The sequence below is a fragment of the Ornithorhynchus anatinus genome, chromosome X1 (assembly GCF_004115215.2).
Source record: "Ornithorhynchus anatinus isolate Pmale09 chromosome X1, mOrnAna1.pri.v4, whole genome shotgun sequence".
NCBI classification, from domain to species: Eukaryota; Metazoa; Chordata; class Mammalia; order Monotremata; family Ornithorhynchidae; genus Ornithorhynchus; species Ornithorhynchus anatinus.
This window is the reverse complement of record NC_041749.1, coordinates 36,959,370-36,973,731: the sequence shown is the minus strand read 5'-3', so window position 1 is coordinate 36,973,731 and position 14,362 is coordinate 36,959,370. Positions and strand designations below refer to the sequence as shown.

General features: G+C 45.3%; 1 protein-coding gene across 4 annotated transcripts in view; it reads right to left on the bottom strand.

Annotated features, from left to right (window-relative positions):
* Positions 1-14,362, bottom strand: part of PRELID2 (PRELI domain containing 2) — a 65,049-nt gene that overhangs the window by 23,291 nt on the left and 27,396 nt on the right. For all 4 annotated transcript variants that reach the window (XR_003754591.2, XM_029051613.2, XM_029051614.2 and 1 more), the window contains exon 5: positions 6,665-6,770. Coding sequence is in view for 3 of the 4 variants with exons in the window: in XM_029051613.2 (XP_028907446.1) it covers positions 6,665-6,770 (106 nt within the window). In the remaining variant the exon portion in view is untranslated. The remainder of the gene's footprint in view (positions 1-6,664; positions 6,771-14,362) is intronic.

The following is a 14,362-nucleotide window of genomic DNA, read 5'->3' as shown; positions in this document are numbered from 1 at the left end:
CTAACAACTACCCAGCGTATCTCGCACAGGGGACAGACTCAGTAGGTATCCTGAAAACCCCATGGCAAGCTGGCAGCAGCCAGGGCCACCGTGGCTACCAAGGCTGGGCTACGGCAATGCAGCCCAGAGTTGACAGTATGCCACCCTCACTTGGCCATCTGACCTTTCTCACTTACCGCACTCTCTGATTTCCTAGGAACTCCACCCACGGTGACAACCCTCATCGACTCATTCACGCATGTTCTTGGTCTGTCTGTCAACTGAATTTTCTGAGCGCTTACTGTGTGCAGAGCACGCTGTGTACCGTGAGAAGCAGCATGGCGTACTGGATAGAGCACAGGTCTGGGAGTTAGAAGGTCATGGTTCTCATCCCAGCTCCGCCCCTGGTCTGCTGTGTGACCTTGGGCAAGTCACTTTGCTCCTCTGGACCTCAACGACCTCATCCGTAAAACGGGGATCGAAACTGAGCCCCACATGGGACAGGGACTGTGCCCAACACGATACGCTTGTAACCACCCCAGCTTGGAAGAGTGCCTGGCACAGTGTAAGCGCTCAATAAATACCACAATTCATTTATTCATGCGTATTTATTGAGCACTTACTGTGCACAGAACACTGTAATTATTATTACCACCATTAGAGCACTGTACTACGCACTTGGGAGAGTACCACAGAACAGTATAACATACACATTCCCTGCCCACAGATGAGGACCGAGATTCGTCTCTCAGACCTGACGAGGGACATCGTCTTCACGATACACTGCATAAGGGGACGCTGGATAAATACTATCGAATAATCAGTCCATCGATGGTATTTATTGAGAGCTTGCTGTAGGCAGGGCACTGTATTACTCGCTTGGGAGAGCACATACAGGAGAGTTGAGACCCCTCATCCCTGACCCCAAGGAGGGACTATAAGAATTTTACATTGTAAGGGAAGTTCACCTCTTAGCAGAACTTAGTATTCCTCTATTTGAGAAAAGCAGACCCATACAAATCGAAATCAATCAGTGCATATCTTGAGCCCTGCTCTAAGCGCTTGGGAGAGTACCATGAAAATAACTCAAAATTACTGTCCTATTCATAGCTGTTAAAAGAACCGCTTTAGGCGTGAGGGGTAATTAATATTTCACTTACTATACTTATGGAACGAGCAAACAGAGAAATCATTAAATCATGAAGGCAAAGGGAACACTCTTGCATTCTCTGGAGGCTGACAGTGCTATTCTCTGTGCTTTCGTTTAAGAGCTCAACACTTTCCCGTCTCACCAGTTTTATATAGGACGACATCCTGGAATTTCAGCTTTTTTAAAAGCTTTCCCTACTTTCAAATTCGAGCTCTGAACCTCCCTCAGTGATCCAACCGGGTCAAAATCTCCTGTTTCAGGGGAGTTGAGGTAGGAGGTGAAGAAGATATCTGTGATAGGAGAAGGCGTGATTTTTTTTTTTTTTTGAAAAATGAAAGTGCTGACCAAAAAAAAAGAGACTCATTAAAATCCTGACGCACTTGACTTATCCTCACAATTTCTTGGGTCTAAAAATACGCAGGACAAATCTATTTCGATACTCGATATCTAGCGAGACTGAAAACGCGCTGAGAAACAGGTTGCCGATTTATTAAGAATGAGTAAATATCTTATCGAGTTCCATGCCCGGGAATGGATTTAGGCTGGGAAACCAACCTCCCCATAGTGCAAAGAATCACCATTCTTCATCGGTGTCATCAGTGGAGTTAGGTGAGGGGGCCACATTGAAAGGGTTGTTTCGTGGGAATGACAAACCGAAGGAATGGTCCAATAGATGGAGTGGCTCTGCCGATACTGGAGTGCTTTTATGTCAAATTTGTCTTTTATATTTAAGGACCTCTTCAAATGGCAGGTTTACTTTTTTTTTTTTTCCAAAAATTACTGTTTGAGACACATGGTTCTGAATGCAGACCTATTTCCAGCCAAATTGTTGTAATTGATGTTCTCTATTGCAACGGCGAGCATTTCTTTAAATGAAAGGGAAAGTATCTGATGTTGAGCAAGCTAAAATATAGACCGACCCACCTAACTCCTCGTCTAAAACGCATGGAGAGTAAATTCTGACGAAAACATGGTTTTTATCCGTGGGGTTTTGTGTCAAAGAAAGTGACCCTGCCTAGTGAACACCCAAGCTCCACTTCTGGACAAGATTTCTCTCTTCCAGGACAAGTTAACTGTCTGCCTATTTGATCATGAGTTGTTGGATCGGTTGGGAAAATGGTATTATCTCTTTGTGCTTAGTCTTCCCCAGTGCCCGCACAGAGTCAAAAAAAGGATCTCTTCCTCAGCGCTCTTCTATGGCTCCACTCCTTCAACTCCTTTTTTAAAAAATTTCTTAAATGGTATCTGTTCAGCACTTACTATGTGCCCGGCATTGGACTAAGCAAGTTGGACACGATCCATGCCCCACATGGGGCTCAGAGCCTGAATCTCTATTTTACAGAGGAGGCAACTGAAGTCCAGAGAAGTGAAGTGACTTTCCCAAGGTCATTCAGCAGACAAGTGGAGGAGGAATCAGAAGCCAGGTCCTTCTGACTCCCAAGCTGGCACTCTATCCACTAGGCCATGCTGCATCTCTACGTGGTGGGACCTCGTAGTACCCTCGCAGTTGGCCGCCATACCTGCAGAAGCAGCGTGGCTCAGTGGAAAGAGCATGGGCTTTGGAGTCAGAGGTCATGAGTTCAAATCCCAGCTTGTCAGTTGTGTGACTGTGGGCAAGTCACTTAACTTCTCTGGGCCTCAGTTACCTCATCTGTAAAATGGGGATGAAGACTGTGAGCCCCACGTGGGACAACCTGATTCCCCTGTGTCCACCCCAGCGCTTAGAACAGTGCTCTGCACATAGTAAGCGCCTAACAAATACCAACATTATTATTATTATTACCTCTTTCAGTCACATTATTGAGCGCTTACAGTGTGCAGAGCACTGTACTAAGCACTTGGGAGAGGACAATATAACAGTAAACAGACACATGCCCTGCCCACAACGAGCTTAGGGTCTAGAGTGGACTGGCTATCTCTCGGGTATGTTTGCCACGTGCACTTTTCCCCAAAGACCGCTGCGACTTAGAACATGAGTGAACGAATCGAACGAATGCCCCAGAGCCTCCAGGGACCCTAAAATGAAAGGAGGGGCGGCACAGGCTCAAGACCCACAGCAGTCACCAGTGACCCCACACCTATGAAGGGTTTACTTAGTAAAGAGCAGCCTGCTTTCAACCCTGCAACGTTACCGGATCGATCCCACCCGTCATCTACCGTTACCGCGGAGGGGAGGGATTTAAGCCTCATTTCTAAATTCAGTCTCTCCTTTCTGCCGCTGCCGTACTGACAATCAGAGAATATTCATTCGGCCCTCTTGGGTGATTGCGAGAAAGAACAAAAGATGATTTTTGCCCCGTTATGTAAATGACTTTCCCTAACTTTTTAAGACCGAAGAAGCCGAAACGGCTACGTGAATATAAAAGAATAGCTTCACGCCTCTACCTGCTCTGGCTTTTAGGTACTCAGGTCACATACACGCCAGGCTGACAAAGAAGCACAAGAGAAAAATGATTCTCCAGCTCCGTTACCTATTAGAAATTACCTCGTAGAGATGAAGTCCGGGTTTCCCATCAAAAGAAGCGATTCGCAGACGTAAGACAAGCTAGGATCCCTCCGGCAGAATTAGAGGCTCTAAAACTCACTGTTACACTGAACCGCTGTGTGGAACAGCTGCCTATTCAGGGGGAACTCTTTCAGATGCAGCAGTCCAGGTGAAGGGAAAAGGGCTGGAAAGGCATGGAAAATCAACCAACGTTTGATTGGGATTTAAAGATGATACCGCTGGCAGTGGAATCTCATCCATGAGTGTATGTTGCAGATCAGAACAACGTATAACTGATATCCTTCTAAAACCTTGGAAAGCATACAAGGGTGGCTCTCTTCAATCCAGCTCAAACAAACCGGGGCTGGGTCAGGGCTGCTGGAGAGACAGGTAGGTTAGCCTCTCCACCTACTTACTCTGCTCCTAGTAAGTGCTCAATAAATATCGCCGATTGATAGACTGACTTGGACAGGGAAAGGAGCCGATCTTCAGAAAGAGAACGGGGAGGGAGGATGGTAATAAGAGGTTCTCAGAGAATGCCCAAAGCCGACCTCCCCTCCCTTAATCCCCAAGCGGAAGCAGGGAGCATGGACCAAGCCGGAGGCCACAGAGATGGTTAAGGAAAGTTCCTTGTGGGTAGGGAACTAATCTACCAACTCTGCTATACTGGACTCTCTCAAGCGCTCTGCACACAGTAAATGCTCAATAAATATGACCGATCGATAGAGAAAGGAAGGAGAAGCAAGGGGACCCCTCATAAACCGCGTGGCCATTTGGGACGCTTACAGGTGGAAGGAGGGGAAGCAGGGCCACACAACTTCGGGATGCATAGTTGGGCCCTAATAGTGACACTGTTAGAATAAGCTCGTGCCCTAGTGAAAAACGTTAGGCCTGGGAGTCCGAGGACCGGGGTTCTAATCCATCCCAGCTCTGTCGCTTGCCTTCCGGGGGACCTTGGCAAGTCACTTAACTAATCTATGTCTCAGTTTCCTCATCTCTAAAATGGGAACTGACTCCCTGTTCTCCCTTCTACTTGGATTGTGAGTCCCTAAGGGAGAGGGGCTGTGACTGACCCCAGTATTCAGCATACTGCTTGGCACACAGTCAGTGATTTTAAACTATTATTCTCATGAATAAAGGCTAACCAGGTGGCCTTTGGGATTTAAAGATGACACTGCTGGCAGTGGAATCGCATCCATGAGTGTATGTTGCGGATCAGAACAACGTTTAACTGATAGCCTTCTAAAACCTTCCAAAGCCTTCTTTTTAGACTGTGAGCCCATTGTTGGGCAGGGATTGTCTCTATCTGCTGCCGAACTGTACATTCCAAGCACTTAGCACACTGCTCTGCACACAGTAAGCGCTCAATAAATACGATTGTTTTTTGTTTGTTTGTTTAAAAAACACGTGTCTTCATAAACACTGTCCATTGCTGCCTTGTTTTATTTGCTACCCATAAAGTCTTGCATTGCTTTGGCTTCTCCCAAATGGTGGCTCAATCCTCCTGCTCCAGGAGAATCATCCCACTTCTCAGTATTAGATGCTGATCAAAAAGAAGCCCTATACCTTCTTCGACTTTAAAGCAACCTGACTTGCCTGATCCCATCCATCTCGACTCCGAGGCCTTGCCCATGTGCTCCCTCCAAACTGGAACTCTCCTCTCCCTCCTTATATGACATACCTTAAAACCCTCATAAAAATTACATCTCTCCAAGAGGCCTTCCCCGATTAAGCCCTCCCTCGTGGTATTTGTTAAGCACTTATTGTGTGCCAGGCACTGTAGTAAATGCTGGGGTAGATACAAACTAGTCCATTTGGATATAGTTCATGTCCCACATGGGACTCAGAATCTCAATCCCTAATTATAGATGAGGTAACTGAGGCAGAGAAGTTAAGTGACTTGGCCAAGGTCACACACAGCTGACAAGTGGCGTGACAGAAATTAGAACCCAGGTCCTTCTGACTCCCAGTCCGGAGTTCTATCCACTAGGCCACCTTCTCCCTCCAACTCTCTCTCCTTTATAATAATGATTACGGTATTTGTTAAGCATTTACTCTGTGCCAAGCACTGTTCTAAGCGCTGGGATAGATACAAGGTAATCAGGTTGCCCCACGGGGGGCTCACTGTCTTTAATTCCCATTTTCCAGATGAGGGAACTGAGGTACAGAGAAGTTAAGTGGCTTGCCCAAGGTCACACAGCAGACAAGTGGAGAAGCTGGGATTAGAACCCACGACCTCTGACTCCGAACCCCGTGCTCTTTCCACTAAGCCACGCTGCTTCTCGCTGATGTGTTACCTGTACATTTGGATCTGCTTCCTTGAAGAACTTGCTATTGACCCCACCCTTAGCCCCACAGCATTAATATATATATATATCCATCATTCATGGATTTATATAAATATCCATCTCTTTCTCTTGTCCTTGTGGACAGGAACTGTGTGTGTTCCAACTCATACTGCACTCTCCCAAATACTTAGAACAGTGCCCAGCAAACAGTGAGTGCTCAATAAATACCACTGGTTGACTGCGTGATCCTGTACTGAGAGGAAACCGAGTTTTTCTGACCTACTCAAACCACAAAAAATGAGCTGAATTTAACTGGGAGGCTACACCAAAACTGGGCAAAGGTTAAATGTGAAGGGCTTACAAATTAAACCGAACTCAGGAAGAGAAATCTGGAGAAAGCAGAACAGTAGTAACGGAAAAAAAATATGTTCTTCCTCCTAAGCAAATCCAAGTAAGATGGAGTAAAGGAGATTCGCGTGGCTACAGCGCTTTCCAGCTTCAAAATCACATGACCATTACTTGGACAAATCAGAAGATGACGACGGGGGGTGTATTGCAGAGTCTATTTTTGTTTATATCGAAAGCAAACGAAAAGCCAGCCAAGATCTTTCTTGCCGGAGCTGAAAAAGGCAATTTCAAATCTCAGTGCACCCATGCAATACAAAGTGAGATTAACAGAATGCATAGAAGTCTAAAGACACTTAAAGATGACGGGATCGGGATGGGGATTGTGGGTGGTTGGGAAGAGGAAAAGAAGCTTACCTTCTGGGCCCCCTTCTTGAGAAATGTGCTGGCAAATGTTTCTAAAATGCAGTTGAGAAACCCCGCTCCGGTGATTGATATCTTGCCTCTCTGGATAAACTCTGTCCTGTAAGAGAATGTGGATTTCTAATGTAATTTTATTTCTCTGTAAAGATAGGCTGGAAATAAGTCAATGGTTCAATTATCGTTTAGCAACCAGCAACCGCCGTTGTTCTGTCATAATTCACTGCTTATGGGCCAGGGTTGTGGATTTTTAAGAGAGGGCTGGAGTAGAGGTGAAAGCAAATTCATATTCTGAGTCCGATAGAAGGAAACAAGAAACGCTACACTTTGTCTCTCCCAAATACAATTCTAAATAAATCTGGACGGACCCAAAGCCTGGAATCCGTACGAGAAGCAGCGTGGCTTAGTGGAAAGAGCACAGGCCTGGGAGTCAGAGAACCTGGGTTCTAATCCCAGCTTCGCCACTCTTCTGCTGCGTGACCTTGGGCAAGTCTCTTCACTGTGCCTCAGTTCCCTCTCTGCGAAATGGGAATTCAGTACCTGTTCTCCCTCCTACTTAAACTGAGAGACCCACGTGGGACCTGATCATCTTGTTTACAGCCCAGTGCTTAGTACTGTGCTTGGCATAGAATAGGCACTTAATAAGTACCATTATTAGTAGTAGTATTATTATTAAATCCAGAGGGGAGGGGTTGCCCTACAACCCCATTCCCTGGACCCTAAATATGACGAGGCTCTATCCCAGAAGGAGCATTTTGAGGGATCAAAGGCAACTCATCTGTATGACACTTCTGCCTGTGGCCTGATCCACTGAGTCAATAGGCCCTGATCGGCATTAAATGAAATTGGAGCATCTGGGCACTTGGAGGGAAGACTGACGTGCTTGGATTTGGTCACCAATATCTAGGAAGCAGCAGCAGCTGGCTTCAAGCTTACGTCCCACAAGACGAAATAGTTCATACCCAATTGTGGGAGCCACTAAGCACCCCTCAACCTCCTCCAACCATTCTATTTTCTCTCAGGAGAACTCTGGGCAGAAGGGTTTTCTGCTTCACCGCCTCCATCCTGATCAAAGACACAGCTGAGTGAATAAAAGCAGGAGGGAGAAAATGGAAAACAAAGTCTCTGTGGAAAGTATCTTCTCTTCTATCAAAACAGCTGGGTTCTCGTGGTCTGCACTGCTGTGGCCTTGCCTGGACCGAATTCTTTCCTCTGGCGGAATGGCGGATTCAGATATGTAAGGAGAAAGCATGGGGTTCGGAAACTCGTTATAAACCTCTGCATACCTACACAATGCAAAAACAGCCCGGTCATCCCAGTCTATGTTCCAAAAAACATTATCACAGGCTACGCAAAATGACTTGAGTTTCTTAATTGTAGTGTTCATTGAAAATAATTTGATTATTTCAAATCACCCCCCCGCCCCCGACACTGAGCATTTCTTCTTAACCCATATAATTCAGCATAATTTCCAAATGTAGTCAAGGACGTCTCCATAACTGAATTGGAGGGATGAGGAGAGGTTCTTTAAGCCCCAAGCTAAATCCGGAGGACTGATGGATATAATCCTTGTACTTAACGTACTGCTCCAAAACCAACCTTGAATTTAGTAGCTTTCACTGCTGACCCAGGTGATCCATTTGGCCACCGAAAGGATTTTATGCTTGGCCAGTTCCTTTCCATCTCAAGTTGGTAGAATTTGTCTTTTTTCATCAAGTACTACCCAAGGACCATATCTGTTCTTTTGACTCTCCAGTCTCTCTGTCTGTGGCCTCTCCAATTTCCAGTCCTCTCCATCACCGGTACTCCCTGTAAATGTCCTCTCACTCCACCCCCCGCCCTCTCATCGTTTGGTCCAGTCGGGAACCTCGACGAGCCTGCATCCCAGCCCATCGTCCAAATCTCTATTGCTCACCCTCAGAAACCCCGAATCACAGAGATACCCAAGGTCTTTTCCTGTGCGGTTTTCTCCACTGATGATTTTTTTTTTTTTATCTTCGGTCTCTTTGGAAATAGTACCACGGGTTTCCACTGCAGGTAACCAGAGCCTGAGAAAGTACGACTTTGAAGAGTTCAAGGATAAACGCTATGGCCTCACAGAGACGGGGTATGAGCCAACCCTCTTAGTCAGACCGACTCCCCAAGCATTAGTAGCTGTGTCATATCCATTTGTTTTGTACCGGACTGGTGCAATTATAAGACAAAATGAGACCAAAGCAGACAAAACATCCTGAGCCCTAGAAATGGCTTTGAGGCAGCAAGCTGTGGGGCAAAAAAAAAAAAAAAGAATCAGCCTGCATCTAACTTTGCAGCACCTAATTAGAGCCTTGTTTCTTTTCCAGAGCTCTGAAAGACAAAAAGTTCGTGAAAAAAATATTGATTGCCGATTGATCTCCAGAAGACAAGGCCAGCCTGTCTGCATTCTTGCACGGATATGGAGAGTAAAGAATTCAGGGAGGAAAAAAAAACAATCTATTAATGAGAGTTCATTACGAAATTATTGACAAATTAAGTATGGCAAATTTGGTCTAATTGTTTCCGTGATAGGGGTTTAATTAAAGGGTCTTTGTTCTAAAAGCCTTGGCAATATTCCTGTTCAGATAATACCCGGGATCTTTCATGCTGCCTTCACTGGGTTTGCTTTCAGAAGTTATAAATAATCGGAGGCGCTCCAAAGGGAGAGAAGTATTTTCAAAAAGTTCAGAGTTGCTTCAGGGGCCCATTCCACTGCCTACTTGTCTACTGGGGATGATATAGCAAAGCTCACACTCCTGACACTACAGTGAGCTTCCAAGATAAGTCATGGGTCAGTGATGAAGAGGGCAAAGGAGAAATCTGGGGAAGAAAGGACACGGGAGGGACGGGACTATTTTTCCTCCCCCTCAGTTGTCCCCCTGAGATATGGCAAAAAATGGGTGCCCCTTGGCCCCTAACTGAGAAAATGAATCGAATATGAAGGAGCTCCAGAGTTGCTGCAGAACTTTCTATCTACCACTGTGCTCAGTACAGTGCCTGGCACATAGTAAGCACTTAAGAAATACAAAAAAAAAAAAGTCGCCTTCTCTAGGGGACTTTCTTATTTGTCTGGGAACGGTGAAAGGCAGTTTCTCTCGGAAGGCAGCGGACAGACCTGGGAAGGGAATATCCAAGGATCACAGCCTACCAGTCGGCAGAAGTTCCTCACAGTCAGTGGGAGATTCTCTCTATCCACAGGAGGGGTTCCCAGGCTACCGGAGGAGCTAACGGTCTTTGGGCAGGGCTCACAGTCTTCGGGAGAAGTTCCTTTCCTTTCTCCGAGAAATGGAGCGGGAAACCAGGCTGCGGAACTGACACCTCTCCCCTGAATTTCCCGAGAGCTTTAAAGGGACCGGAGGCAGAGCCTGGTGAGCAGAATTATCACCAAGTTGGGTTCTTGAATGGCACACAGAGAGGTAGAAATTTTACTGAAAAGGACGGGATAGGTTCATGCCAGCAGACAGCTTAGAGAAATGCTCAATAAAATGAAATTTCAACAAGCTAAATTTTTTTTTAAAACCACCAAGAAAATATTTCCATTCACGGTCCAAAATAATTCCAGCTATCTCTATGTGTGCTGCTGATGATTTCTGCCCAGATGAAGCATAATCTTACCATACCAAGAGGCCGCATGACCTACTGGAAAGAGCATGAGAAAGGGAGTCAGGAGACCTTTGTCCTGTTGTGTGACCTTGACCACATCATTTAACCTCATTTCCCTCATCTGTAGAATGGGAAAAGGACACCTGCTCTCCTTACCTCTTCAATTGAGAGCTCTGAGTGAGACAGGTACTTGTTTGATCTATTTTCTGCTATCTCCCCCAGGGCTTAGCACAGTATATAGTACCTAGTAAGTGATTAGTACCATCAAATACATATATATGTGTATATATACATATATGTATATATGTAAGATTCTGCTGTATAGCAAAGCAGCCAATTAAATCTCCTATTAGAGCTATACCCAATCACACCTCATAATGGAGATCAACAAATCAAAAGCGATTACCGAGTGCTTACCCTATGCAGAGGATCGTTTTAAGCACTTGGGAGAGTATAATGTAACAGAGTTAGAAGACACGGTCCCTCCCCATAAAGAGCATCCACACTAGATTTAGGCAAAGGGGATTGGAGATAAGGAATTACAGGGAAGGTAAAAACCACATTTCCCAATATGGCCACGGGAATAATTGCCTCCATTACCCAAAGGCCACTGGGGACGCAGTTTATGCCACCCTCTGGGAAAGGAGCTGTCGAAGAAAACTACATGGACTCTGCATTGTGCTTAAGTGGGTAAGTCAGAGACAAGTTTATTTCTACTAGCGCTAGTAGGGTACAGAGGTTGACAGGGTCTCCTCTATCTTGCTCAGCTCAACCAGCTCAACTCCATGACTGTGAGACCGTCACTGGGCAGGGATTGTCTCTGTTGCCGAACTGTCCATTCCAAGTGCTTAGTACAGTGCTCTGCACATAGTAAGCGCTCAATAAATACTAATGAATGAATGAGTGAATACAGAGTTTCTTTGCCTATAGTTGGTAAGCATCTGAGCTTCTCGCATGACCCAAGAGCATTATGCAAGCACAGTACTGCTGCTTCTAAGCACAGCAGCAGTAAATCTTTACTCGGTTAGCTGGCCAGGGGTCCTGCCTCTTCTAAGGGAGGAATGGCTCCATCCTGTCTCAAGACCCAGGTATCCAAGCTTCCCGATAAGCAGACATTTGGACAGGATGAAACAAAGGAGGGGAGAATAAGGGAAGTGCCCACTCTGAGTAAATGGCGGCTTGGCCAGACAAAATGGAGTCCACACAGAAAGGCCCATCGCGCTCCACCCCTTGGGATCCTACCATTCCAGGGATTCTAGTCACTGGTGTTACTTCCGTTCACTTAAACAAGATGGTTATGAGGCGATCGAGCTGGTCTAGAAGCAAAACAGCTCAGAGGGGACAGTCTGAAAAAAAAAAGTATGAATGCAAGGCCCAGATCACTTTGCTCCCATAGAGCCAAGCTTTTAAAAGGTGTTGCCCAGGCCTGGGATTGTCCCTCTGCCTCTTCTTCTCCTGCCAGTTTCTACTCCTACCCCCGCCATTTTTTTTTCTGGTATTTGTTAAGTGCTTATTATGTGCCGGGCACTGGAGAAGATGCGAGATAACGGGTTGGACACAGTCCCTGTCCCCCATAGGGCTCGGTCTTAATCCCCATTTTACAGATGAAACAACTAAGGCGCACAGAGAAGTGAAGTTACTGGCCCGAGGGCATACAGCAGACAGATGGCGGAGCGGAGATTAGAACCCAGGTCTTCTGACTCCCAGGCCGGGGCTCTTTCCACTAGCCCACGCTGCTTATCCTGGAACCAACACCGCTATGGGTAAACTGCGTAATTATCACTTAAACAATCTTGTGGGAAGATCAGCTGTAGCAATCACCGGCTGGTTTTCCGCTTTCTAGATTAAAATTCTAGCTTTTCCCTCTTTAATTCCGACCTTCACTAAGTAGATCTTGCCAGAAGTAAATAGTCTCTGAGTAAATTATATTGCTTGCTACTACTCTGTTGTGTCTGTGAGTTTCCTCTCATAAATATTCCCCAGAAGCTTCTTAGTGGCCCAGGATATCTACTCAGGGTTGCGATTCAAATTCTGGCGAGACTGCTTAGCACTCCTGTTCCTTATGAAAGCCCCATATGGAGTAAAGCTTTTATTTCTGCTTTTCATTCAAGGTCCTTTAGCGAGATTTTCCCTATCAGGTACATTTCCATACTTAGATTCCACTGGCTGTTTTGACTAAAATGCCCATCTATCCTGAAGGGTAGCTTTGGTTCCCGGAAAAATGATTGAGCTGGAAATGCTGTCACATTATCCACCCTTTAGAAACCTCCACGGGGACAATTTGCTAGAAAACCCATGGAAAAACGCTCAATAGCGGGAGCAAAAGAGCCAGCTCAGTCAAAATGCAGGATGGGAGGACATACACTGGGCTCATTTGTATATATTTTTATTACCCTATTTATTTTGTTAATGTACATCCCCTTGATTCTATTTATCGTGATTATGTTGTCTTGTTTTTGTCCGTCTGTCTCCCCCGATTAGACTGTAAGCCCGTCACTGGGCAGGGATTGTCTCTATCTGTTGCCGAACTGTATATTCCAAGCGCTTAGTACAGTGCTCTGCACATAATAAGCGCTCAATAAATACTATTGAATGAAAGAATGCATTTATTAAGTGCTGCCTGGGTGGAGAACACTGTAGTAAGTGCTACGATGATTGAGAGGTAGCATGGCCCAGTGGAACAGAACACGGGCCTGGGAGTCAGAAGGACCTGGGTCCTAACCCCGGCCCCTCCACTTGCCTGCTGTGTACAGAGCACTGTATTAAGCGCTTGGGACACTACAATATATAGACACAATCCAGATACAATAGCATCAAGTGTGTAATTTCTTTTCCATTTGGACTTCTGCGGCCGGTCATTTCCGGGAAATGGCCGCTGTGGCCTTGGGGACCTAAGGAGGCTACAAATTCTGCTCCCAATGCAGATTAGAAAGCTGAACTCTATCTCTCCCCTCTGCTACACATCTCCTGACTCCTCCTGGCATTAATGTTGATTACGAAGCTGGCAGTCTTAGCTACCAGACACAGATTCTCGACTTGATTGAGGACCATGATTCCATTTCTTCCTGCACTGGCATTATGTTCACCGTTTTACTGTCTTGAGGAGTTTCTAGATATTGCACAAGAAATCAACCCCTCAGTAAATTTTTCTATACTTGAAAAAAAAAAAAAATTGGAGGTTGGCATCTCTATTCTGCAGTCTCAATCTCATATATCATGCCCCTTTAGGACACTGTGCAATTTTGTTACTCATCGGGATCACTTAAGGTTTTCTCTTCATCATGTTTCCGTACCTATCGCATCCACCAATAAATTCCCTTTTGCACCGATTCAAGAGTGCCACCACTCGACTTCTCTAAACTTTTCGACGGTGGTTTTCCAGCCCTTCTCCTTTCTGGGGGTTGTGGGGGAAGGTGGGCAGCAAAAAAAATAAATAAAATGATTGTTTCGGCTTTTTGCAAAAAAAAAAAAATGTAAAATTAGGGAAGGAATTTACTGTAGTTAAGGAAATTAAAGGTAATTACCATTAGCACTGTAGAACACTCAAATGAAAAGGAAAATGGAACGCGGACACCAGAATTTGAAAAAAATGTGCTGAATTTAATTCGTTTTTAAGATCTCCTCAGCATAATTACGCACGTATGTATACTTATGTACATACCTATAATTTATTTCTAATAATGTCTGTTTACCCTTTAGACTGCAAACTCGTCGCGGGAAGGGACCGTGTCTACCAACTCTGTTATATTGTACTCTTGCAAGCACTTAGTACGGTCCTCGGCACTGATGGATTGACTGGGGAGGGAGTGTGTCTTTTACACTGTTGTGCTTACTCTCCCGAGTGTTTAGAATAGAGCCCTGTATACAGTGAGCGCTCAATAAATACGATCGAAATAAAATCAGTATCGCTCATCTTTAAAAAAAGTTCTCACACGTTGACCGTTAAGTACACTAAGCACAAGTATCTGCCTGCAAACTCCGGGCTCTTCCACACACTGCCAATAATATCAGTTTCTCCTATAGAATGTAAGCTTCTTGCAAATACTTTTTTGGTACTCCCCCAAGTGCTTAGCATAG